We start from the raw sequence: 26,289 nt of genomic DNA on the forward strand, positions 1-26,289 counted from the left end.
TCCAGGTGGTAGGATTAGGATGATTTTTATTTTCTTCTGCTTGCCTTTTTTCCCCGTGTTTTTTTATAATGAACATATATTACTTGAATACTCATAAAGTTTGTATTTCAATATTAAGTATTTCTACATATTACGTTAAGAGCACATGCATTACCAGACATCTGATTTGCTGCTAAAGTAGAATATATGAACGTAGTAACGCATGGAGTATACGTGGACATTTTTATTGTTTCCATTACTCAATAATAAGAAGCATTGTTTAAAGATGTGTGTGTATGTGGCACTACACAATTATCTATGCTCATTTGGACAGGGACAACTAATACGACCCTTTACTTCTTGCCAATAGATCTACCTAGCAGAGAAACAATGAGATCAAAGACACATTTTCAAGGAAAAACAAACCCTGAAAATTCAGATACTTTCTTCTGTCTCTTTGTCAAGGCTACCCTTTAAGATGTCTCCTTTCTTTCCTTTTTAACTTTTTATTATGTAAAATCTCAAACATACTAAAAAATATGTATAACTGAGTACTCAAAAATATATACAAGAAACCCCATGTTCCCATCACCCAATTTCAATAATTATCAACAGTATTAAGAACTTTCTTTCCAACTGCTTATCTTGCACCAGCAGGAAATATAAACTTATGAACAGAAAAACCATCTTTATAGAAAACGATTTTAATATTAAATTTAAAAAATTGCTTTTAGGCCAGGCGCAGTGGCTCACGCCTGTAATCCCAGCACTTTGGGAGGCCGAGGCAGGTGGATCACGAGGTCAGGAGATCAAGACCCCATCCTGGCTAATACGGCGAAACCCGGTCTCTACTAAAAATACAAAAAATTAGCTGGGCGTGGTAGCAGGTGCCTGTAGTCCCAGCTACTCAGGAGACTGAGGCAGGAGAAAGGCGGGAACCCGGGAGGCAGAGGTTGCAGTGAGCCGAGATCCCGCCACTGCACGCCAGCCTGGGCAACAGAGCAAGACTCCGTCCCCCGCCCCCCAAAAAAATTGCTTTTAAAAGCCTCTGCATGTAACCTTGAAACTTCCTCCCCAAAGAGCTTCTGAGGCCTGCTGATGCAGTTACTACCTTTCTTATGCATTTGCCCTTCTTCCATAATAGCTACTTGAATGCATTATTATACTTGGAAAATGGAAGAAGCAAAATAAAGAAAGCAGCAAGCTGGGAAGTGTGAAGCCATCAGACAGAACTGGGGGAAACAGTGAGCACTCCCCCAGGGAAAGTGTGGCCAGGAGGGCAGCCTCAGTATGAGCTGAGGCTGTGGCCCCAAGATGGGGAGGCTATTCTCATTTAATGAGAGATCACAGGCAAGGCCAGTGGAGTGCCATAAAACTGCCACCTGGTTATACCTACCCAAACTGTTGTCACTGCTCGTGGGCCAGGAAGCAATTCTATCCCTCAGCTTCTTTGTACAGGAGTTGTCTGACTTTGCAGAAAGATCTACTTCCTCCTTCCTAATTTCTCGAACAAGCTGCATGCGGCATCTTGTGAAATCCTGAAAGGAAATCTTCCCATTTTCATCTGCTCCCAATTGGTTCATGATCTCAGCCACAGACTCTTCCATATTCAACTGGCGACAGACCATTAGCAAGTCATTTCTGCAGAAGGGGTTGAATAGAAGAAAATGTGTTATGAGTGACATTTAAGCTAGAGAAACTGGTTAATGAAAAAAAAAGGTATTTCTTAAATATATTCACATACTAGACCTATTTTCAACTTTCTCATTGTTTCTAGAAAAGTGATAAGTGTATGAAAAAAACATGTTTCATTTGGGTTATTCTAAACAAAAACTCTATTATTTGGAATGGTGAGGCAACTTTTAACCTTTTGTTCTCTTTTTCTTCCTGTCTCCACACCCTTCTCTCCCTTTCTTTGTTTTGAAATTGAGGATTATAAAGTTCTTTCTTTACACCTGAAGAGCATAGCACTGTAATCTCACTGTAAGATAAAGTTTCAGAACATAGAACAGACATTATGTCTACTCTTGGCAGAGTCCAAAATCTAGTCAAGTTATAAAAGAACCAACAGAGATTTTAACAAGCTTGATTTTCAGCTTTCTGGACCAATCAGCTAACTTTAGTACTTGTTTAAAACATCATTTAATCTTGACTTTCGTAGTTCAATGCTTAGCTACCTTTGGTTTTTCCTGCTTTTGAGTATTTTCCACCTTCCCACAAGCAATCAGTGAGCCCTAAGACTAAGAGCAGGGATCAAAATCTCAATGTCTTCCAGGACTAGATTTAATGTAAATGTGTGAAGTGGATAGATCTAAGATAAGAGGGCTTGGTGGGGTCTGTGGCTGGACTAGAGAAGCGTATCCAGCCTATAGAGTCTCAAATTTAAAAAAAGAAAAATAAAAAAGAATTTCAAAAAGAATAACAAGAACAATAACCCTATGCTGACCAAGAACATTTATGTGGAGGACATCAGTTTGATCCCTGACATACAAGTCTTGTTCTTTTCTCTCTACCTAACCTCCTTTAGCAAATATTTTGCTCATATTCCTCCAACTGCAGGTTTCAACAAAGGTCAAAGGACTGTAGAATTTAAGTGCTGGAAGAGACATTAGAAATTTGTTCATTGTCACAAACAAAGCTAATTAGTGTGCCTGTCTCAACATACTACCAAAGTTCAGTTATCTGGAGAATATAACCAGTTTGATGTTTGCTGATACCTGAAACCTAATCATGCTAAGACCACTCTTCAAGTCACCCTTCACAAATTCTGTCTCCTGGTCAATGTCACTATGGTCTCTCTCAAATTCCCTGGGCTCACAAAATTGTGGGCATTTTTAATATCTTCTCATTCACTCCTCCTTATCCCTAATTCTGTGCCCTGCACTCCCCTCCCCCACCTCTGCCCTTGTCCCCTTCCCCAAGTTTCCAGGGTCTGAGTTATCATCAAATTTAGGTTAGTCTTCTCCCCGAAATGCTTTTATACTTGCTCTTTATGGTGTTTCTAAATAAATGTAAAAGACTCCAAGACCTTTCCATTTATGCCAGGCCTATGCCACCAGCCTTTTTAGCTCATCACTCTGCTTCCATATGCTATCCCATTTTCATGTTTTATAAAGAATTTTTACACATAGCTACATGTTTTATCTTCTGTGTACATGTGTGTCTGTGTCCATATGTATATCATATATATATATGCCTCTGCATCTGTGTATATACACACACACATATACACATACACATACACACACACATATATTTGTAAAGTAGATGCATGAGGATAGGAATAAATATATACATGGAAGTGGGTATGGCAGGTTAAATTATTAATATTAGTCCTAATCTTTCATTATCCCACAGTAGTGTTATAAAAGTATATACCCTTGCCTTGGTCTCAGGGCCAAGGACATTCTTGGTAGGCGTGTCCTTTCCCATCCCTTAACTTCAGGCTTCACATCTAACTTGCTTTGGCCCCTCGGATATTACTGGACAAGTGCCTATACTGTTGAGCTTGTCCCCTTTTGCTTCAGTCATCATTAGGAGAAAAACATACCATGGTAGCCATTATCCCTGTATCTAGCCTGGGTCTCAAAATAAGCCACCCCAATCTATCTGAAGACTCATAGCTTAAGAAAAGTCATTCCAGCTGACCCCAAAATGTGTGATCAAAAGTAAGTTCTTATTGTTCATGCAAATTAAAGTTCATTCTTAAGCTCAGATTTTGTGATTTTTCTTCCATCAGTAGCTAATCGATAAACTGGAAAAATGTTTGTTTGGTTTTTAAAGTAATATTTTCATATAATATTTTCATATAAGACCTACCTGATATTCAGCCAGATTCATCCAAGAGTTAGGGATGATTAGGATTGCTAAAGCAGGAATACAAACAGAAAGAAAGGATCCTGCTTTTACTCTGAGTTCAGGGTTCAGATTATACTTTCTAAAATAAGGATTTCTTTTTTAGATATTTAGAGAATAGTCTTAAATTTAGGCTTAGCAAAAAATAAAGAGGTTTTCTAAATTCCAGAAGTTCATGTAATGTTAACATTAATATTCTCTGATTGGTAAAAATATGGTGTATTCATTTTTCCTGTCTGTGTATTTTCACTTTTCACAGTGTATTATACTACTTTCACAAATTGATATGTCATTGTAGGTTTTAAAATGGGGACAGTAGCAGTACCTACCTCATAGGGCTGCTCTGAAAAGAAATGAAATAATACATAGAAAGCACTTAACATAGTTCCTGGCACATATTAAGTACTCAATAAACAGTAGCCATTATTATGGTTGTTTTATAATTGTTGATCATAGATCTTTCATAATACCCCAGTTTCATGATTAGGGCTTTAAAAATGAATTGTGATCTGCTCAGGGGAAAAGAATACTGAACGGAACTGACTACCTCACTAAGTGGTACAATCTGTCCACAGAGGCCCACCCTTCCTCCCTGCTGGCAGCCCACTTACATATATTGGGCACCCTGGTGAGAAACTCAGCTCTATCCAGGCTTGAGAAGCCCCATTCTACAAGAAACAGCTGCAAAGAAGTAACTGTGGTCTAGAAATACCAACTCAGAGTAGAATGTGTAACACTGAATTTTAATTTTAAACGTGTAGGCTGTTGAGAGGCTGATATAAAAGATCAAAGCCAAAATACATTCATTGCACTCTACCAAATTAAGTCAAATTGTAAGTTTTAAATAGAAGTACTAGTTTTTAAAAACTAAATTCAAGCTAAATTCTTTCAGTATAGAAATACAAAATTAACAATAATAACTAACAAGCCTGCAGGGGAATTACAATTATCCCCTGATATGGTTTGGATGTTCATCCTCTCCAAATTCCATGTTGAAATGTAATCTACAATGTTGGAGGTGGGGCCTGGTAGGAAGTGTTTGGGTCACGGGGGTTAATCCCTCATGAATGGTTTAGCACCATCCCCTTGGTGATGAGTGAGTTCTCTCCCTGTTAGTTCACACAAGAGCTGGTTGTTTAAAGAGGCCTGACACCTCCTCCCCCACCTTGCTCCCTCTCTTGCTATGTGACATGCTGGTTCCCCTTTGCCTTCCGCCATGATTGGAAGTGTCCTGAGGCCTTCACCAGAAGCAGATGCCAACATCATACTTCCTATACAGCTTGCAGAACAGTGAGCCAAAATAAGCCTTTTTTCCTTATAAATTACCCAGCCTCAGGTGTTTCTTTACAGCCACGCAAGAATAGACTAACATGTCCCCATTTTACAGATTATGATATGACAGTTGAAAGAGTCAGAGACAGTATGAGGCACAGCCTGGAAATCTAAACCAAATCGGTCTGATTCTAGAGCTCTTGCCCTTTCCATGCTATCATCTAGCATCTCGGACATTAATAACAGGTACATTTTGGCATGAGGAAACAATTAGGGACAGCACTAACATGAGCAGCTTGATTATCAAAGGTCATGAATTAACAATGCTTTTATATCAAACCAGAAAATTACATTCATCTATATATGTGTTATCCTTCTGTTACACATGAATGAGAATATAAAGTTACATTTTGTTACCAACAAGATGAGAAAACAAAGTTACAGGAGAGGAAGAAAATTATAAAAGCTCTCCTTTATATCAAGAGCTAAGTCTGGAGAACTTGAATCGCAGGGTATTTCCATACGCCACCTTGCCAGGTTGTTACAAATGGCCTTCAATGACGTACAGTCCCCTGTGACTATGCCTCTTTACAGCATGCCTTTGCCATTCCTCCCATCAATAGGTGGAGGCTATTTCCCTGCCCTTGAATCTGGGCTGGCCTTGAGACTGGCTTTGACCAACAGAATGTGGCGGAAATAAAATTCTAGGATTCTGAACACACAGGCCTAAAGACACCTTCTAGCTTCCAATTTCAACTCAATGCCTTCCACTTCCATGCAGTCCTGGCAGCCTGCTCAGCCCCATGGTGGTCTTTTCCTTCTGATAACATTTAGTACCTGCACCAGTCATTTGGTGATTATTTACAGTTTTGTGACAGCTTTTGGACTGTACTTAACTTTGATTTCTTTCTCTCTCTCTCTTTTTAAAAATTGTTTTCACATATTCAATCCTTATCTTCCCAATATGACCATGAGCTCCTGGCAGCCAGTGTTGATGCTACGTCAATTCCCTTTGAGATGTGTTCAGCACCCAGCACACCACCACATGCACAGCAGACTCCATCACATTTGTTTTGATGGATTGATACATAAACTCTCAGAAGTTGAAAATGATCTTTCTTTTAAAGAGGGTCCCCACTTTGGATATTTTCCACCATATACTTGTCTTTGTATTTTCCCACAGAATGCAGCACACGGGATGCTCAGTAAGTATGAATGACCAATGGCCTCCATAAAACACTAATAACCCTGTAGCCTTAGTGACAGAACAGCAGGACATTTCTCTGCCCTAGGCAAGGAAAGTTTTTCAGAGGAAGAGATACTAAATTGAGACTGTCCAAAACTAAGATAGTCCAGCAGAGAACTATGTCAGTAGCAAAAACAACATCATGTAAGTGTTCTGCCTTGAAAAAAAATAAAGCTTTTGTATATTATTTCAGAAAACACATATTCATTGTAGAAAATGTAGACAAGCAGAAAGAAAATACAGCTTACATGCAATCCCTTTACCTAGCAATAACCACAGTGAATATCTGGTGAATTACACAAAATTGTACTGAACATTTTTTCCTCTAAGTCGTTATTGTTACAAATGCTTTAAAAGGTGTTTCATACTCATATTCATGCATATATATCTTATCTTCAGATGATATCATCATAACATGAGAAAGAAAAAGACCTCAGTTTGTATCAGAGGAGCTGGCCAAGTCAGGCAATATTTAGCTCTTAGAGAACACCAATCACCAGACAGCAGAACTAAAATGACTTCAGTCATTTCAAGATTGATGCTTCTCACTCAAAACTGCATGGTTTCACAATGAACAGCTATTATTTTCTATATATAAAAGTCTTCTTTTTCTCTTGGCTATTCTTTCTTTAACTTATAAAGAAATTGGGTATGAAGTGAAAATTCAGTAAAACTATTTGTCATTCAAGTAAATTTGCAGCCTAATCTTGGGGATGTATAATGGGAAAGATGGGCTTTGGTCTCTCAGGCTCAGGGGCAGAGAAAAACACTATTCTTCCCCGCAATGATAATAAATCCCAAACCCAGTTGGAATGAGGGCTATACAGAGGCAATTTAAGTAGTAGGTTACATGCTTTTGTTCGAAATTCTCAACTAACAGAGACCCCTGAACCTAGTAGGTAGTCCAGAAATAGTTGCTCATGAAAGACTACAAAAAAATCTAAAAACTTATTTTGCCCCAAATCTTCAATTTGAGTCACACAAAAAATGTAATTTAGAAGTCTCTAATTTCAGTTCTACAAATATTGAAAGTATGAAAAATTATAATTAGGTCATAAAAAGTAACAGGTTTCCGGGCTATAGTTGGTAATTTCTGTGTACAGCTGTTGAACGGAATAAATGCATTTGCCTTTCTTTCATCATTGCTTCTTACGAAATAAGTAGAGTGAAGTACAAAACAATAAGCAAATAAGCAAACAAAACCATATTTAAGAAAAAAGGAGAAGAAGTTATTAAATATAGGAAATTTCAACAAATTTCAGAGAGACACAAAAGAGATGGGAGCATGATGATGGATGATACAGGTGCTAGAAATCCTTGCCTAGAATATGCAGCAGGGGAGCTGCTGGGTGGTACTAAAACGCTGAAGGTTCTGGGTTTATAGCCAGCCAGTGTGATGAATTGTGAGAATGAGAAGTGGGGCTGAAAACAGTGGCTGTACTTCCTTTTCCTAGCATGGAATACGGAGATATTGTCTAAAGTTGGTAATCAGGGTTGAGCATAGTGGTTCATACCTGTAATCCCAGCACTTTCAAAGGCCAAGGCAGGAGGATCACTTGAAGCCAGGAGTTCGAAACTAGCCTGGGCAACAAAGTGAGACATTGATCTTCACAAAAAAAATTGAAAAAATTAGCCAGGCATGGTAGTGCACACTGTAGTCTCAGCTACTTGGAAGGCTAAGGCAGGAAGGTCACTTGAGTCCAGGAGTTTGGAGGCTGCAGCGAGCTATGATTGTACTACTGCACTCCAGCCTGGGTAACACAGAGAGACCTTGTCTCTGGGGAAAAAGAAAAAAAAGCTGGTCATCAGGATACAGAAGTATTAGCATATTTTTCCGTGTTATGGAAGAAATGATCAGGAGAACTAGAAGCACAAATGGTACCAAGACTTTGCCTCTGGGGACTAGGCATGGGTGTGGAGAGGGAGGTAGGGCAGGAGGTTTGTGTTTTGTCACAAACTCTTCTGTACAATTTTATTTTGTTGTTTCCCATATGCATGAATAGTTTTTATTAAAGTAATGTTTTCAAATTTTAAAAAACCAAATAGATTATTAATGTAATTTGAGATATGACAAAGATTGTATTTAGATAAAGAATTCCACAATGCAATAAGGAAAATATAACAACCCAGTAGAAAAATGGGCAAGGCTAGGCATGGTGGCATGTGCCTGTAATCCCAGCTACTTGGGAGGACGAGAAGGGAGGATGCCTTGAGGCCAGGAGTTCAAGGCCATAGTGAGCTATGATTGCCTATGAATAGCAACTGCACTCCAGCCTGGGCAACAAAGTGAGACCCCGTCTTTAAAAATAAAGAAAAAGTAAGAAAAAATGGGCAAATGACGTGAACAGTCAACAGAAAAGAAAACCCCAATGGCCAATGAAGATATAAAAAGATTCCTAACCTCACTAAGTATAAGGAAAACATAATTTTAGAAACTGGATGCCATTTTAGTATCTAATGGATTGCCAAAAACATTAGTCTTACAATACCAAGTGCTGACAAGGAAACAGAAACTTTCACATGGTATTGGTGGAAGAAAAGCTGGTACCACCTCTTGAGAGGACTCTGGCAACATCTAAAAAAAAAAAAAAATAGATTCAAGCATACCCTTCAACCAGAAATTCAACTTTTAGTTACATGTGCTCAAGAAATTTATGCATAAATAGAGGAGACATGAACAATATCTGTAACAGCAAAGAATTGAGAAGAGGTTAACAATAATATTAATAGTCGTATTTATAATAATAGCTAATACACACTGGATGTTTATTGTATGCCAGGGCTTGAGCTAGTCCTTTATATATATTAATTAATTTAATGCTCAGCACCACTCCATGAGGTTGGTACCATTATTATCTCCATTTATAAGTGAGGAAATTGAGGAACAGAGATGTTAAATAACTAGTCCAGATGCCTATCAACAGAAAATACGTATATATACAAATTGAAGTGGCATCACATAATGAAATACAATAGAATGTAGGTTTGAAAGAAATGCATCTACAATGTATCATCATAAAAAATCTCAAAAACAGTAGTGAGTAAAGACATCGAGTTGAAGAATGACATAAACAATATGACAGTATTAATCAAAGGTTTAAAAATATACAAACAATGCTATAAACTGTGTATAGATTTACACATAGGCAAGTAATAAAAACAAGGTCAAGAAGCATAAATCTCAACTGTAAAGAGGTGAGAGAGGGAGAAGAACAGGATTAGGGAAAGGCACAAAGGGGGCTTGACATGCATTTGTAATGTTGTTTTTAAGAGCTGTGGACAAATATAATAACTTCTCTGCAATCTGGGTATGATACATATGTGTTAATTACATACTCTGTAACTTTCAATATTTAAAATGTCTCTTAATTTAAAAATCTAACATATATATAAAGCCGATTCAAAATAAGTTTGGTTTGAGGCTATAGTTGGAGGGGAAAATGTTTAAAATAATGTCATTCATATCAATAAGTGTTTACAGGACATGACCCTTGGAGTTAATCAAATTAGATGAATGATCCAAAATGTCATTTTGGAACTTTTGTTCATCCTTACAGACTAGAGAGCATCTGGTTATTTTCCTGGTATGATTTTCTAGGAGTGGAATTACTCATTGTTAAAAGGTTCAATCTCTCAATATAGTTTTCTCAACATCCTTCGAGAAACATCACATTTATAGTCCCACTAGCAGTGTCTGAGCTGCTCACGCTTTGGCTATGTTTCTAGAGACAGTAGTCTAATTCCCTACATAGAGAGTATTCCCTATGTCCTCATTTTCTTTTCTGCAAAGGCATTCATAACATATAATCCCAGAGACACATTTCTTTCTTTCTCTTCAGTGCTTAATGCCGACTGCTGCCTTCTTGAAACTCTTCCTTCAGTCTGTTAAACTCTGTCTTCTGGTTTCTCCCATCTCTGTATGAAAGGTCCATATCAGAATTCTTGTCCTTAAATACATGCTATCTTAGAGTCATATCCTTGGCCCTCTGTTTTTTCACTCTAAAACTCTCTACAGATAATCTAATCTAAATCTGTGGCTTTAATCTACCATTATGTATGGCTGACTACCAAATTTCTACCTTCAATTAAGTAGCAATCCATTTTCTACTGGGTAGATACAATTGACTGTCATATATTTATCTTGAACTCAAAGTCCTGTGCTTAATTCATCATCTCGTACCCTTTCCCAAATTTTCTCCTTCTATCTACATAAATTATACCATCCAGTCACCCATGCTGGAAATCTAGAAGTTATCTAGGATGTTTTTTTCTTGGTTATCCCCATACTCAATTACCAAGGACTGGAGCTTTTATTGTCTAAATAGCTCTCACATCCATTCCGTCCTGATCATCCCTACCTCTCAACATTTTCCACCTGGTTTACTGCATTGGTCTCCTAATTGGTCTCACTCTTTCCAACAGGCAGCCAACAAATTCTGTTACTCTTTCCTGCTTAAAATCCTTTATTTGCTCCCCACAAGACTTTTAGCTTCATACCCAAGTTTCTCACTTCATAGCCAAGGCCCATCAGAACATAGCTGGGCCTACCTCTCTAGTCTCATCTTCTTGCTGAAGTAGGTAGCCTTCATTCCAGCCGCCAAATTTCTTTTAGCTTATATAAACGGGCACTGTTATTTTACATGCTCCTGCTTTGCACATGTTTGTCCTTCTGCTCAGAACATCCTTTTCTTTCCCTTTCTTCAAACTCCAGCGCATGTTTCATAAGTCCCTTGAACAGCGTCTCCTTCAGAAATCTTCTGTATCTCACATAACTCCCAGTCTAATTTGATAGCTCTTCATTATCTTATCAAAGTAATTGCTCAAGCTTCGATCACTTACCCCACTCTATAGTAATGACTGATTTATTTTATCTCACTTCTAGTAAACCAGAGGTTGGCAAGTAAGACCTGCAGCCAAATCTAGATCATTTCCTGTTTCTGTAAATCTAGTTTATTGGAACAGAGCATGCCCATTTATCTATGTAATGTCTATGACTACTTTTTTGCTATAATAGCAGAGTTGAATCATTGTGACAGAGACCATATGGCCCACAAAACCAAAAATATATACTATATGACCCTTTACAGAAAAAGTTTGCAAATCTGTACTAGGCTGTAAATTCCTAGAGGACAAAGTTCATTCCTTGTTCATTATCTTTGAGTCTGTAACACCTGGTATACAGTAAGTGCTAAATAAATGCATAACAAATAAATGAATACGTGGGTAAATATAATGTTAGACTTGAGGTAAAAGAGGTGAAAAGAGAACCTAAAACATGAAAACTTTAATGCCATTTCTCCTGTACTTTTTGCACACTTCATTTTGTAATCACAAATTAAAACAAAACAAGTTGATATCATTAGGTTTTTAAATATCTTCTAGTATACATGTATGAAAAGAAAATAAAAACTTGGGACCCTAATTTCACTATGCCAAGAGAAAAAAAAAATTAAGCTGAAAGCTGAGTCATGCAAGAAGCTGCCTTTCCTTTTGTTCCTAAGCAGATAGCTACAGATAAAAAGTTAAATATCTCCACAGGTAGCTACTCTATGTTCACCTTATCTTATTTAAAGTGCCAATTTACTGAGCACCAGGCGTATATGTAATTGACTATTCCCCTACCTGCTCCTTTTCTCTTGCAATATATGGATTCAGTAAGGTGACCATACCCTCCCTCTTTGGCCCCAGGCTGCTGTTTCGCTTTAAATACTGAAGCCTTCAAAATCCATGCACCCTTAACCTTGGCAAAATAAACTTCTAAATTGATTGAGACCTGTCTCAGATACTTTTTGGTTTACATATGCTGGGCTCCATACCATTCAAGTCAGTAATCTAAACTTTCTATATAAATAGATATTAATTATGATGCTCAACTCTTCATAATTGCCTGGGGTGGTTAATTAAAATATTTTGATGCTTATGCTCCATGGCCCATGCAACTAAATCAGAATGGTGGGGGTGGGGGACTGGGAAATGGGAAAGGGGAAGGCAGCATCAGTATTTGTTAAAAGGCTTCCTAAGTAGTTCAGAGAACTTCTGTCCTATATCAACAGTCCTAAGGAATGAGGGTTTTCAGGACACTCAGGAGTCTTAGTGATCAAAAACAAACAAGGCTGGGTGCAGTGGCTCATGCCTGTTATTCCAGCATTTTGGGAGGCCGAGGCAGGAGGATTGCTTGAGCTCAGGAGTTTGAGACCAGCCTGGGCAACATGGCAAGACCCCATCTCCACAAAAAATACAAACATTAGCTGGGTATGGTGGCATATGCCTGTAGTCCCGGCTACTTGGGAGTCTGAGGTGAGAGGATCATCTGAGCCCAGGAGGTGGAAGCTGCAGTGAGCCCTCATTGTGCCATTGCACTCCAACCTGGGCGAAAGAATAAGACTGTCTCAAAAACCAACAAACAAAAAAACCGAGCCATGCACAGTGGCTCATGCCTATAATCACAGCAGTTTGGGAGCCCAAGGCGGGCAGATCATTTGAGGCCAGAATTCAAGACCAGCCTAGCCAACACGGTGAAACCCCATCTCTACTAACAATACAAAAAAAAAAAATAGCCAGATGTGGTGGCACACACCTGCAACCCCAGCTACTCGGGAGGCTGAGGCAGTGGATTGCTTGAACCTAAGATGCAGAGGCTGCAGTGAGTTGAGATCGTGCCTCTGCACTCCAGCCTGGGTGACAAACCATATTGTGGTCATTTATGTACTTGCAAGATAAAATAAAATAGATTATTTTGAAAAAATCCTCTATAGAAGTAGGAAAACAAAAGTATTCCTCTGGAATTTAAGCTCCCCAAGGATGGAGAATTTTGTCTATTTTCTTCACTGTTGTATTCCCAATACCAAGAATGATACCTGGCATATAATAGGTACTTGGTAAATAAATAATAAATGAATAGTAATTTCTTCTTTTGCTTTTGATCAACCAGAAGCCCATGATTCCAAATATTCCACTTAACTGAAATTTTACAAAAGAAGAAGGCAACCTGGCAGATATAGTATTCAGTGAATCAACAGATAACTTTCTTTAGGGGCATAAAAATTATATTCTACAATTTAAAATGGAGTTTTAATGTTAAAAAGGGAAACCAGAGAGACACTGCTATGGATAAATGCACCTCAGCCCCTTTTAAAAATTCAGCTTTTAATTAAAAAAAGGTCAGCTGTAGTCTGGAAACACATGTGATAATAACACGAAGAGTTATGAAGGAAAGGGAAAATCAATTCCAACATTACCTAAACAAACAAACAAAATGCCATATGACATGCATCTGAAGGAATTAACTGAATTCATCTTGGCTCCTCCCACTGTCTTAAAGCACTCACCAAGTCTGCCAAAGTAATTAACATCCTACACTGGCATGACGTTGAGCCCATGCATTCGTTCTCTCTCTTACTCTGTCACTCTGTGTTTCTAATAAAACATTCTGCTAGAAATGATGAAACTATTGGTCTAATTCTCATATCTGAAAAAACGCTTTTGGTTGTGGTTACCAACTTGAAAAAAATACAGAAAAATAGGAAAGACAAAACAAAAATCAAGATTGAAACAAAGAATAAACATTTTAAGTCACCTAATTTATATTATAAAGATTATTTTTGAAATGTCAAGCCTAATGGAATATTGAAATATAAGCTTTTTCAATGGGGAAAAGACTCCCTGGTCAATAAATGATGCTGAGATAAGTGGCTAGCTATAAGTAGAAGAATGAAACTGTCCCCTTACTTATCACCATATACAAAAATTAACTCAAGATGGATTGAAGACTTAAGTAGAAGACCCACAGCTATAAAAATCCTAGTAGAAAACCTAGGAAATACTCTTCTGAACATTGGCCTTGGAAAAGAATACATGACTAAGTCCTCAAAAGCAATTGCAACAAAAATAAAAATTGACAAGTGGGACCTAATTAAACAAAAGAGCTGCTGCACAGCAAAAGAAACTATCAACTGAGTAAAGAGACAGCCTACAGAATGGGAGAAAATATTCACAAACTATGCATCCAACAATGGTCTAATATCCACAATCTATAAGGAGCTTAAATCAGTGAGCAAAAAACAAATAACTTCATTAAATAATGGGCAAAGGACATGAACAGACACTTCTCAAAAGAAGACATGCAAGTGGCCAACAAACATGAAAAAATGCTCAACATCACTAATCATCACTGAAATGCAAATCAAAACCACAGTGAGGTATCATCTCACACTAGTCAGAATGGTTATTGTTAAAACATCAAAAAATAACATTTGTCAGTGAGGCTGTGGAGAAAGGGGAACGCTTGTGCACTGTTGGTGGGAATGTAAATTAGTTCAGCCACTGTGGAAAGCAGTTTGGAGATTTCTCAAAGAACTAAACATGGAACTATTCGACCCAGCAATCCTATTACTGGGTATATACCCAAAGGAATATAAATCATTCTACCAAAAAGACCCGTGCACTTGTATGCTAATCACAGCACTATTCACAATAGCAAAGACATGGAATCAACCTAGGTACTCATCAGTGATGGATTGGATAAAGAAAATGTACATATATACCATGGAATACCATGCAGCCATAAAACAGAATGAAATCATGTCCTTTGCAGCAACATGAATGTAGCCGGAGGCCATTAACCTAAGTGAATTAACACAAGAACAGAAAACCAAATACCACATGTTCTCACTTTTAAGTAGGAGCTAAACAATGGGTACACATGCACATAAAGATGGCAACAATAGACACTTGGGAGCTACTACATGGGAGAGGGAGGAAGGAGATCAAAGGTTGAAAAATTATTGGGTACTATGTTCACTATCTGGGTCATGGGTTCAATTGTATCCCAAAACTCAGCATCACGCAATATACCCATGTAAGCTTTTTGTAAAACTAGGATTTCCAATAAGCAACTTTCTCAATATTCTTTATTTTGAAACCTATTTCAATTTATTTTGAAGTCTATTTTAACCCTGGGAATTAGTATTTGTAGTCTTGAACTGTACTGTTCAATATGGCAGCCACTAGTCACAGGTGGCTGTTTAAGTTTACATTTAAATTAATTAAAATGAAATATAATTAAAAATTCAGTTCCTCAGTTGTACTACATCAACAGCCACATTTCAGATGCTCAGGAGCCACACTGGACAGCACAAGTATAGAATATGTTTTGTTCATCACAGAAAGTTCTAACACTGGAAAAAATAAAATAGTCTACAATATCTTCAAACAGCTTCAGGCAATAGTATCAGTTAAGGAAGGAGATTATTAAAAATGTCAGTTATTGGCCAGGTGCGGTGGCTCACGCCTGTAATCCCAGCACTTTGGGAGGCCGAGGCAGGCGGATCACGAGATCAGGAGATTGAGACCATCCTGGCTAACAAGGTGAAACCCTGTCTCTACTAAAAATACAAAAAATTAGCCGGGCATGGTGGCAGGCACCGGTAGTCCCAGCTACTTGGGAGGCTGAGGCAGAAGAATGGCGTGAACCCGGGAGGTGGAGCTTGCAGTGAGCAGAGATTGTGCCACTGCACTCCAGCCTGGCTGACAGAGCAAGACTCTGTCTCAAAAAAATAAAAATAAAAAATAAAAAAAAGGTCAGTTATTATTAAGGTTATTTACTAAGTCATTATTCTAAGTAAATAAGGAAAATAGAAGCTTTTTTTCCCTCAGAACATAAAAACACTATTATAAATTTGTAAGTATTTTGCAGCTGATTTTCTAATTTTGGATTCATTTCTACTTATGGAACATATAAAAACTACTCACTTTTTGATTAAGGAAATCAGATTCAAATTCATGTCCAAATCACCATCCCCTTATGAAAACATTTTGGTTGAAAGATTTATAGGACTTCTGGGGCAAGCAGAAGGGTAAGGATGTTTCCTAGAGAAAGCACCAACTTTGCCTTCTTAGATTTGAGTTACTGCAATACTAATTCCTTCTGATGTTTGGCCTGAACTTTCTAAGAGGTCACAGAAATAATGAATAGCTAAGATCATTCACTGACATGATAGTTTCCCCTTTCCAGGTGAAACGTCAAGAATGACTAAAAGCCAACATTCAGGAAGACAGCATCTGCAAACAAGTGAAGTATTATGTTTACATGTTTTTTTAACAGCTTTTTATTCTATAGTTCTTTTACATGTGACTGTTTCCTAATATTCTTACTCTTTATTGTTTTGGCCCTCTCCTTTTTGTCATTTTTTTTTGTTTTTTTTTTTTTGAGATGGAGTCTTAACTCTGTTGCCCAGGTTGGAGTGCGGTGGTGCGATATTGGCTCACTGAAACCTTCCCCTCCCGGGTTCAAGTGATTCTCCCGCCTCAGCCTCCCGAGTAGCTGGAATTGCAGGCGCCCGCCACTATGTCCAGCTAATTTTTGTACTTTTAGTAGAGACAGGGTTTCACCATAATGGCCAGGCTGGTCTCAAACTTCTGACCTCAGGTCATCTGCCTTCCTCGGCCTCCCAAAGTGCTGGGATTACAAGCGTGAGTCACCGCGCATGGCCTGTTTTGGCTCTCTCTTAATTTGATGTTTCCTATTGACACTGTAGTGAAAGAAAATACTTTAATGTATTTCCCCCTTGGATTATTTCTTTAAATCAGTAAATTAACATTTGGTATTAAGCAAGACTCAGCCTATCTTCACAATGATTTGTAAAAACTTCTCAAAAGCAGTCTCTGCCATTCTTGGGGAAAAATACTCATTCAGAGGCTATACAAAGTATTTTAGATATATTTTTTCATTTAATTCTCACAATAGCAGATCTTATTTTCATTTTACAGGGTCTATCAGTGCCTTGTAAAAGGAAATCTGTCCCAAATTCCTGGCACCATACTTGGTACACAGCAGGTACTTAAACAGCTTGGTGGATGAATGAATGAACAAAGAGCACCTTTTTGTTAATCTCAGTGACAGATGTAGAATCTTACAGTGAGCACTCAGTAAATCCTCACTAATTGAATATTCTAGCAATAATGGTCAGTATGACAAATGAGTAAGTGGCTCTTAATATATTAGTGTCCTTCCAAAAATCCCACTAAAGCTAAGCAATGGACCCCAGATCCAAACATTATGTAAGGCAGTCATGTCTGAAAGATATAGAAAGAGGGAATACTTGGAAGAGGCCTAATACATAGGTTTTGGGGCAATAAAAGTATTTGGGAAGTGAACCACTTTTTAAAAATTTATTTCTAAGTGTATTTTAATAATACTTCCAGAATAGTTATTCCTTCAGATCTTTTTAGGTCACACTTTTTATGGGAAAATTACACACTTAACACCATTATTATAAAAAGACAATTACACCCAATTTCTTTCACCAGGGTAAAAAGATGTATATTACAACATGTATTTAATATATAAAAGATTCACAGTGTACTGTGAATGATAAACTTACAATTATGTTTATTTTTTCCATTGTAGAAAAGGAGTAAAGGTAGAAGATAAAGCAAAATTTTTCATTAAGTACTACTCAATAGAATAACCAAGTCTAAGCAATGTTTTAGGCTAGGATCCAAAGGTGTACTTGACCCCTGGCTCTTTAAATTGAAGTGGCCCATCCACAGAGCCTGCTACCAGCCTTCTCAATCCTCTGTCCCTTGGTCTCATTGTCTTTCTCATTTAGCAGCCTTCTCAGTATTTCTTGCTTCCCACATCATTTGAACCTTTATGTCTGACCTCCGAACCTCCAGACTCTGCTCACACAGTTAGGGACTGTTGCATTCATACTGAGAATAGATGTTCCCAATGTTTATTTTGGCTCCTTGGGTCTTACCTTGGCCTGGACAGAAACCTAAACCTTTCCCTGAGGCTGAGACTGTGACATGTGCAAATTTCCCCAGGTTTTCTTATTTATATATATATTCTCCTCTAGAAGTTAAAAACTTTATTTTTGTATTTTTAAAATTTTACATATTTTTAAAATTATTATTACTATTTTTTTGAGACACGGTCTTCCTCTGTCACCCAGGTTGGAATGCAGTGGTGTGATCATAGTTTACTGTAACCTCAAACTCCTGGGCTCAAGTGATCCTCCTGCCTCAGCCTCCCAAGTAGGTAGGACTATGGGGGCACAAAAACACACTCAGCTAATTTTTTAAATTCTGTGTAAAGATGGGGTCTTGCTATGATGGCCAGGCTGGTCTTGAACTCCTGGCCTCAAGTGATCCTCTCGGCCTCCCAAAGAGGTGGGAATACAGGTGTGAGCCACTGCACCTGGCCTACCAAAAAATTTTTAAAACACTCAGCACATGGAGGATTTTTTTTAATTTCAAAGTGACCGCAATAAAGTTCTCCTAAATATCTTCCAAACTACTTTAGTTTTAGAAAATGGCATTAACGCAAAAATAATATGGGTGAAATGCTACTTTACACTTTTTTAAGGGTTAAAAAATGCAAATTTTTTTCATGTATAATATTGTCTTATTCTACTCACTCTCTCAGATTATAATCAAAATATTATAGCACAAGAAGCAAATGAGGGCTTGTAGTCTGACAGAAAGGAGAAGGAGGAGATTTAATGCAGCATAGGCAGCAGCCTCAGGCAAGAAATGTTGTCATTGTGTCTCACATCCTCAAGTATTACATGAAGATATCGCCCAGGCTGGAGGGCAGTGGTGCGATCATAGTTCACTGCAGCCTTGAACTCCAGGGTTCAAGTGATCCTTCTGCCTCAGCCTTCACACCCAGATAATTTGTTTAAAAATTTATTGTAGAGACAGGTCAATTTTTAATGTGAGATTCAATGCTGCCAAATTGCTATAAAAGATTTGAACACTTTTATGCTTTCAGTATTCAAAGACTTTCATAGCAATTTGGCAGCATCTTGTACTTACCTTGCTGCAGATTGGCAAGAAAAGACTAGTCTGTGGCCCACTCTGAGTAGCACTGTTCTAGATGTCATGAATATGGCTAAAACTATCCCTTACCTTATAGATTAGAGACCAGTGTGGGAAGGAATGGCACAGAACAGCAACAATGCCAGTATCAGCCATGGTAGCTTGCCATCATTGTTTACTTTGACGTACCATTCTAAGGAAAGTAAGAGCACACTGTAAGAACATTTAAGTCTATTTCAGTATTTGTAAACACTGTATTGGGGAAACAACTCATAGTAATGCCATCAACGTTTTATATTTAAAATATACCTAAGTTAAAGTTAAATCCCAGAAATAAAAAATCCTTCAACTAACCACAATCACATATTTAAATGAGTACTGTGAACTAGGTGTTCTATGTAATTAAACAAAAGGGGCTCTTCATGTTTCAGAAATTTGTAGTACAAATCATATCACAGATTATAAAGCATTCATCACAAGGAAGGAGCTTCTTCTGGTTTGGCCTGGATCTGTAGTGTTACAATAGTGGCTGAGAGAGAGGTGGTAAAGTTCCAGCCGGAGTAATAACAAGCCGTTTGGACAAGAAGGAGAGAAGAGGAAGGTGGGAAATGAAGGAGGAAAGGAAGCAGCAGAGGGAGCGAGATGTAAGCCCCCAGCGGGATTGCCATCAGGGAGCCAGACCCAGGGGTGAGAATGTGAGGTCCAGTTAGTAGAGCGGCTCAATGGTAAAGTGATAGCTACATGACACCACCAACACTTTGGTTTTTAAAATGTCAAAACTTCAGTTTGTTTCTTTTTATCTTTTTTTGAGACAGAGCTTCACTGTTGTCGCCCAGGCTGGAGTGCACTGGTGTGATCTCAGCTTACTGCAACCTCCACCTCCCGGGTTCAAGCAGTTCTCCTGCCTCAGCCTCCTGAGTAGCTGGTATTACAGGCATGGGTCACCATGCCCAGCTAATTTTTGTATTTTTAGTAGAGATGGCATTTCACCACATTGGCCAGGCTAGTCTTGAACTCCTGACCTCAGGTGATCTGTCCGCCTCAGACTCCCAAAGTGCTGGGATTACAGCTGTGAGCCACCACACCCAGCCCAGTTTGTTTCTTTATTTGAGGGTGAGAAGATCCCCTCCTATAATTTTGAAGTCAAGGAAACCTCTCTAATGTTTCTTTGCACTGCCAAAATTCACAGCTCTGAAACATCAACACTTCCCTTATTTCCCTCATCTATGAGGAAACACATAGAGAAATAAGTCTGTTTTCTTAAAAGCAATGCCCTCAAATGGCTGTAAAAGAATACAGTGGCCAGGATTGTGGGAAAATGAGTCCTGGTCACAGACAGAAAGTCACCAATGTAACACTGTGGCCAAGTTCAGAAAAAACGCCCACCAGTGACAAAGGCCAGATCTAGGGTATAAAAGCAAAGGTCACTCTCACAGCCTGCTGCAACATTCACTGCAGTTTGGCAGTCTTTGTAAAAATAAAAATTGTACTTGCTTTTCTTTTGGTTCAGCGATTCCATTTCTAGAAATGTATCCTAGAGATATGTTGATGACTGAACAGAGTTATTCAATGCAGCACTATTTATATTAGCAGAAGATTGGAAATCATCTAAATATCCACTGATGGAGGTCTGGTAAATAAATTATGCTCCATCTATACAACGCCATGAATACTAAACAGTCTTCCAAAATAACAAAGCAGCTCTGTATAATGGTGGCACAATATCCAAAATCAATAAAGTTAAAAAAAAAAGGCAGGTGCAGATCAGTGCGTGTCATACAATGACACATACAAAAGTAGTAGTAAAATATGTATCTGCAGGACTTGATGTGCACAGACTACATCTGGAAGGACACCTACGGAGCTGTTACCAGTGACTGACTGTAAAAAGAGGACCATGTCTGGAGGACAGAGATGGGACAGAAGCTTACTCTGCCATTAACCTTTTTGAATACATTTGAATTTTTATTCATATGTATGTTTAAGGCATTTTTTAAAAAGCTACATACCAGCTCTATAGTGGCAGTCAGCATCCTGATACCTAAAAAGCAATGTTAGAGAAAAATAAGCCAAGGAACTTAGCTTTGGCATCCAGTGCCCTGCCAAGAAGAAAACCAAATGCCTCCTTACAGTGGATCAGCTTACAGGTTATTCCAGTTATTATCCTGTCAAGATATTTTAGTAGCTTGCAATTTACACTTGGCCTTGACAGTAGTTCACTTCAGTTGTCCAAAGTGTATCAGTTAATCTTCTGCAGGTGACTTATGTAATAAGAGCATCAGTATATAAGATATTTAAGCAGGATTTAATTACCTGGTAGTTGGAGAGAATTTGAATTCTTTTCACTCTCCAAATTTTGTAAAGATAAAAAAGGTATTAAAATCTGCCAGGCAAGGTGGTTTGGTAGGAAAAAACAGATGAAATATGCTGTGGGCCAGGTGCGGTGGCTTATGCCTGTAATCCCAGCACTTTGGGAGGCAGAGGCAGGAGGATTTCTTGATGCCAGGAGTTCAAGACTAGCCTGGGCAACATAGGGAGACATCCGCCCCCCAACCCCGATCTCTACAATTTTCTTTTTAAAAATTAGCCAGGCGTGGTGGCATGTGCCTGTAGTCCTAGTTACTTAGAAAGCTAAGGTGGGAAGATCCTTTGAGCTCAGGAATGCAAGCCTGCAGTGAGCCATGATGGCACCACTGCACTCCAGCCTGGGTGATGAGCGAGACCCTATCTCAAAAAAAAAAAGAAAAAAGAAAAAAAAAGTTGTAGTTTTGTACCGTAAAAATACTTATTAATATTATTTCAAGTATTTAGCATATGTTTACATGACTACATTTTCCTTTTGAGCATCACTCTAAGATTTTCAATGCAAAGCATTATTTTTCTCCTGATGATCAGAAAATCAAAATGCTCTCTCTACTCCATCCCCCTTCTAAATAATTATGTCTCAAAAGCTACACAATTCAAGGGCTAATTACTTCCAACCAATATATAAATTAAAAGTTCACAGGTTCATCTTAGAAATAACAACTGAGAAAGAACATTCAAACTTGTTAAAAGCCTCACTTCTTGCCTGCACTATTGAATGTGCAATTTGTTCATCCTGAGAAATTATGATGAAGTTAAACACAAACAGCACTAAGTTAATTACAAACAAATCTTCTTCTCTGTAATTTACATTTTAGAATCCAGCTTTACACCATTTTATTTCCTTCCAGCTGAAGGAAAGACATTGCTAGCTTAAGATTGTCTTGGATGAGATCTCTGATTTTAATAAAAAATTAAGGCAGTCACAAATTCACTTATGCCATCGAATAATAATTCTAGTCCCATTGGAGAGTTATCTAAAATGACCCAAATCAGCCACATTTCTGTTGGCATATAATTAACTCCTGCCCGTATAAACGTAATGCAGATTCTCCTCCAGCTGAAACTGTCCTGGTCCTCTGCCCTCTCCACTGAACCAGCAATAAAAAGAGTTCTCTATAATCCTATTTGTAGTTTACATCTATACTCACTAGTGAAAGTATAATTAAACCATCTTTTTTTTTCAAATCGATCTAAATATAGCTGGCTATTCATTCAGAATAATATTTGAAAAACACTTCACTTATAGAAAAGCAAATGAGGAACAAACTAAGAAGTAAAAGATAATGTTTATGTTTGAGGCTTTAAAGTTACATGCACCTTACAAAGAGAATTTAGAGTCACTGATATCCTACCAGCAGGTTCAACCAGAAGTCCTGCATGCAGAGAACCTCAGTGAGGTTTGCGTGGATCTCCAAGAAGAGATTTCAAAGGTGGGAGCAAGTGCCATCCTTAGGCCTGCCTTAAAGGTTCTACACCCCTTGAGCCTGGCCCATCTGGCTCAATATCAATTGTAGCAGAATAGATAAGTAAAGAACTATTTATATACTTAGTGAGAACAGATGCAGCCCCTAAATATAAATTTGGAAATCCTGGGCAACATAAGAAGTGCTTATAATAAACTGCTTAAGATAAAAAGGCAGAAAAAAATTTGTTATCTACAGTGCTTATAACTCTAGAGTAAGTTAAAATAATTATTATTTATTGGACACATACTTTGTGCTCAGCAATTGACATAATCCTCTTAATAAACATGCAAAGAGGTTGAGTAACTTGCCAGCTATAAAGCAGTTGAGCTGAGACTGAGTCCAAAATCTACCTGATCTCAAAGGACCGACAGGAAATGTTAAAAAATGAAAACAGTTTAAGGAGAAACTGGGTGGTAAGTGTATTATGGCATTAGGCAGAGTGGAAAGCATTCTTTATGCTCAGATAGGGTGAAATCCTACCTTTGCTATTTTCTAGATGTATGACTTTGATTGTTACTGAACCTCTCTCAGTCTCTACAACTGCATCTGCAAAAACTGGGACCATTTCCTATTCAGGATAATATCTGAGCAAGTGGTGAGCCAGTGCCTCCCCTACAGCAGTCTCCACAGTACTGCTCCTGTACTCACTCCACCAAGCATCACCTGCAGGTTAAAGAATTTTAGACTTGCAAGTTATCTCTGCATTCATTTGGTTAAACTCCCTCATTTTAAAAAATTTTTATTTTGCTTTGAGTCCTGGAATACATGTGCAGAATGTGCAGGTTTGTTACATAGGTATACGTGTGCCATGGGGGTTTGCTGCACCTATCAACCTGTCACCTATATTTTAAGCCCCGCATACATTAGCTATTTGTCCTGATGCTCTCCCTTCCCTCGCACCTCTCCCACCCCAGGAGCCCCTGTGTGTGTTGTTCCCCTCTCTGTGTCCACGTGTTTGCATTGTTCAACTCCCACTTACGTAAACTCCCTCATTTTTAAGAGTAGGAATCTTGAAATGAAAACTTAGCCCAGACACTAAGTTACTGGCTAGTTAGTGCCAAAGCTAGGACTAGAATTTAGGTCTCCTAACTTCTTTCCACCTCATTAAGAGGCCTAGTTAGAAGAAGGGAACAGAGGAAAAGCAAAGGGAGATATATTAACACAATCTCCTGATATAACCGCAGCAAACAACCTCAAATCATCTGAAAGGTAGATATCTTTCATACAGCCTGGACAGATAAGGTTCCTCATCTCACTTCAAACACTTTAGTTGGTTTCTCAAAGTACAAGTTGTACCTTAGGTCTAAGATAGAGGAAGGCAAACTTCTGGAGCAACAAAAATAAACTTAACATATATAGTTTTGCCCTGTGTCTCAGTTTTTCTGAATTCTATCTCTGGCATATACATGACACTATTTCCATGTTTGTTCTATTTTCAAAAGAAAAAAGAGGGAAGGGAAAGATGTCTGGGATCAAATACGAGATCTTTTTCTTGGAGATACAACATGTACTGTATTATATTAAACACTACAAACTTTAAAGGAAACTTGTTAAATTCTTTTTAGCCCAACCTTTACCTGACAATGAATTTTCCTCACTGGCCCGCTGAGTGTGAAACAAATGCTCCACAGAATATACCTAGGGCTGAGGTTCTTAAAATGTAGTCGTGAGACCAGCAGCATCAGCATGACCTGGGAACTGGTTAGAAATATGAGCTCTCAGGTCCAAACCCAGACCTACTGAATGAGACTCTTGAAGTGTTTCCCAAGTTCTCCAGGGTTTCGATTAGAGCTAAAGGTTGATAACCACGAATGTAGACAAATCATCAAGGTGGTTTTATCATGAATATTGGTTGTTTTGGGGGTTCTCCTAGGGGTAGTGCTTTCAAACTGCTCCTTAGGACTGAGTAGAGCAAGGGAGCAGGAGATAGACGAACATGTACCAGGCTTCAGGGCAGATGGCCTAGCCTGTCCCTACCATGTTTGTCTGTTTCATACATAAGGCTACAGACTAAGTAAGGCTTTATTTGAATGAAGTTTTCACAGCTTAAACAAAAGTTTGAAACTCACTGTTTAGAGATTTTAAGCAGCTTAGGACGTGGATCAATTTTAGTGCCTGCTAAAGAGTAATAAATGCCAATTTATCAGTCAGAGGGTCCTTTGGTGCCTTTAGGCTGGATTAGAAGGACCAGGGGCCCTGAAGCAACACAGAGATCGAGATTCCCACTGCATTACCCTATATTTGTCTTTCTCCTCTACACTTAAAAATGTAAAATGCATATTAGCACTTGTCTGGAATGTGGCTAACTATAAAAGACATTTTGGGAAATGTGCTCTGATTTTCATTTCCAGACCTTCTTAACATAAATTGAAGTCTTATCACAGAAGCCCCATTCTCATAAACAACAAAAACGCAACATCCACAGATTCTATTAACAACACTGTTAAATACTTTTTTTTTTTTTTAGACAGGGTCTTGCTCTGTTGTCCAGCCTAGAGTGCAGTGGTGTGATCACGGCTCACTGCAGCCTTGATCTCCTTGGATCAAGAAATCCTCCTGCCTTAGCCTCCCAATTAGCTGTAACCACACGTGTGCACCACCACATCTGGCTAATTTTTAAATTTCTTGTAAAGATGGGGTCTCACTATGTAGCCCAGGCTGCTCTTGAACTCCTGAGCTCAAGCAAACCTCCTGCCTTGGCCTCCCAAAGTGGTGGGATTAAAGGCATGAGCCAGTGTGCCTGCCTTAAATATTTGAATGTTACAAATAAACCATTAGGATAATTCTTACCAATTAAGATTTAGTAATTTTAAAGAAAAATAAGAATCATGTACTCTCTCATTCCCACCCCACTCCAATACTAAGGGCAATTTATGTATCAGATAGTGAGGACAAGGATATTTAGTCTCTGTCCCTTCCTAGACTCGAGACTACGGTCTCACATTTTGTAGTCAAAAATAAAACATATGCTCACTATAAAATTTTATTTTAATATGGAAAATAGGAAAAGCAAAGAAAAATTATCTATAATCATATTTTCCATTAAAAACTTGTATACTCTTAAAGACACTGTTCCAGGGAAATATCTATATATTGATAGATACAGAAATATAGTTCTACACTTATGTGTGTGGATCTGTCTATGTAACGGAATTTATTTCTCAAATGACATACCTATGTCTCTGTCTCCATATAACTTCCCCCAATGGGACCTTGCTGAACATACTGTTTTATAACTAGTGTACTCCATGTAGCAAAAAATCATAAAAACCTTTCCATGTT

At 38.2% G+C, this 26,289-nt stretch overlaps 1 protein-coding gene across 4 annotated transcripts in view; it reads right to left on the reverse strand.

Annotated features, from left to right (window-relative positions):
• MCC (MCC regulator of WNT signaling pathway) overlaps positions 1-26,289 on the reverse strand; it is a 481,477-nt gene that overhangs the window by 376,565 nt on the left and 78,623 nt on the right. For all 4 annotated transcript variants that reach the window (XM_055387453.2, XM_055387452.2, XM_063706709.1 and 1 more), the window contains exon 2: positions 1,376-1,620. In XM_055387453.2, coding sequence (XP_055243428.1) covers positions 1,376-1,620 — 245 coding nt within the window. The remainder of the gene's footprint in view (positions 1-1,375; positions 1,621-26,289) is intronic.

This window comes from Gorilla gorilla, chromosome 4 (assembly GCF_029281585.2).
Source record: "Gorilla gorilla gorilla isolate KB3781 chromosome 4, NHGRI_mGorGor1-v2.1_pri, whole genome shotgun sequence".
In the NCBI taxonomy this organism is placed as follows: domain Eukaryota; kingdom Metazoa; phylum Chordata; class Mammalia; order Primates; family Hominidae; genus Gorilla; species Gorilla gorilla.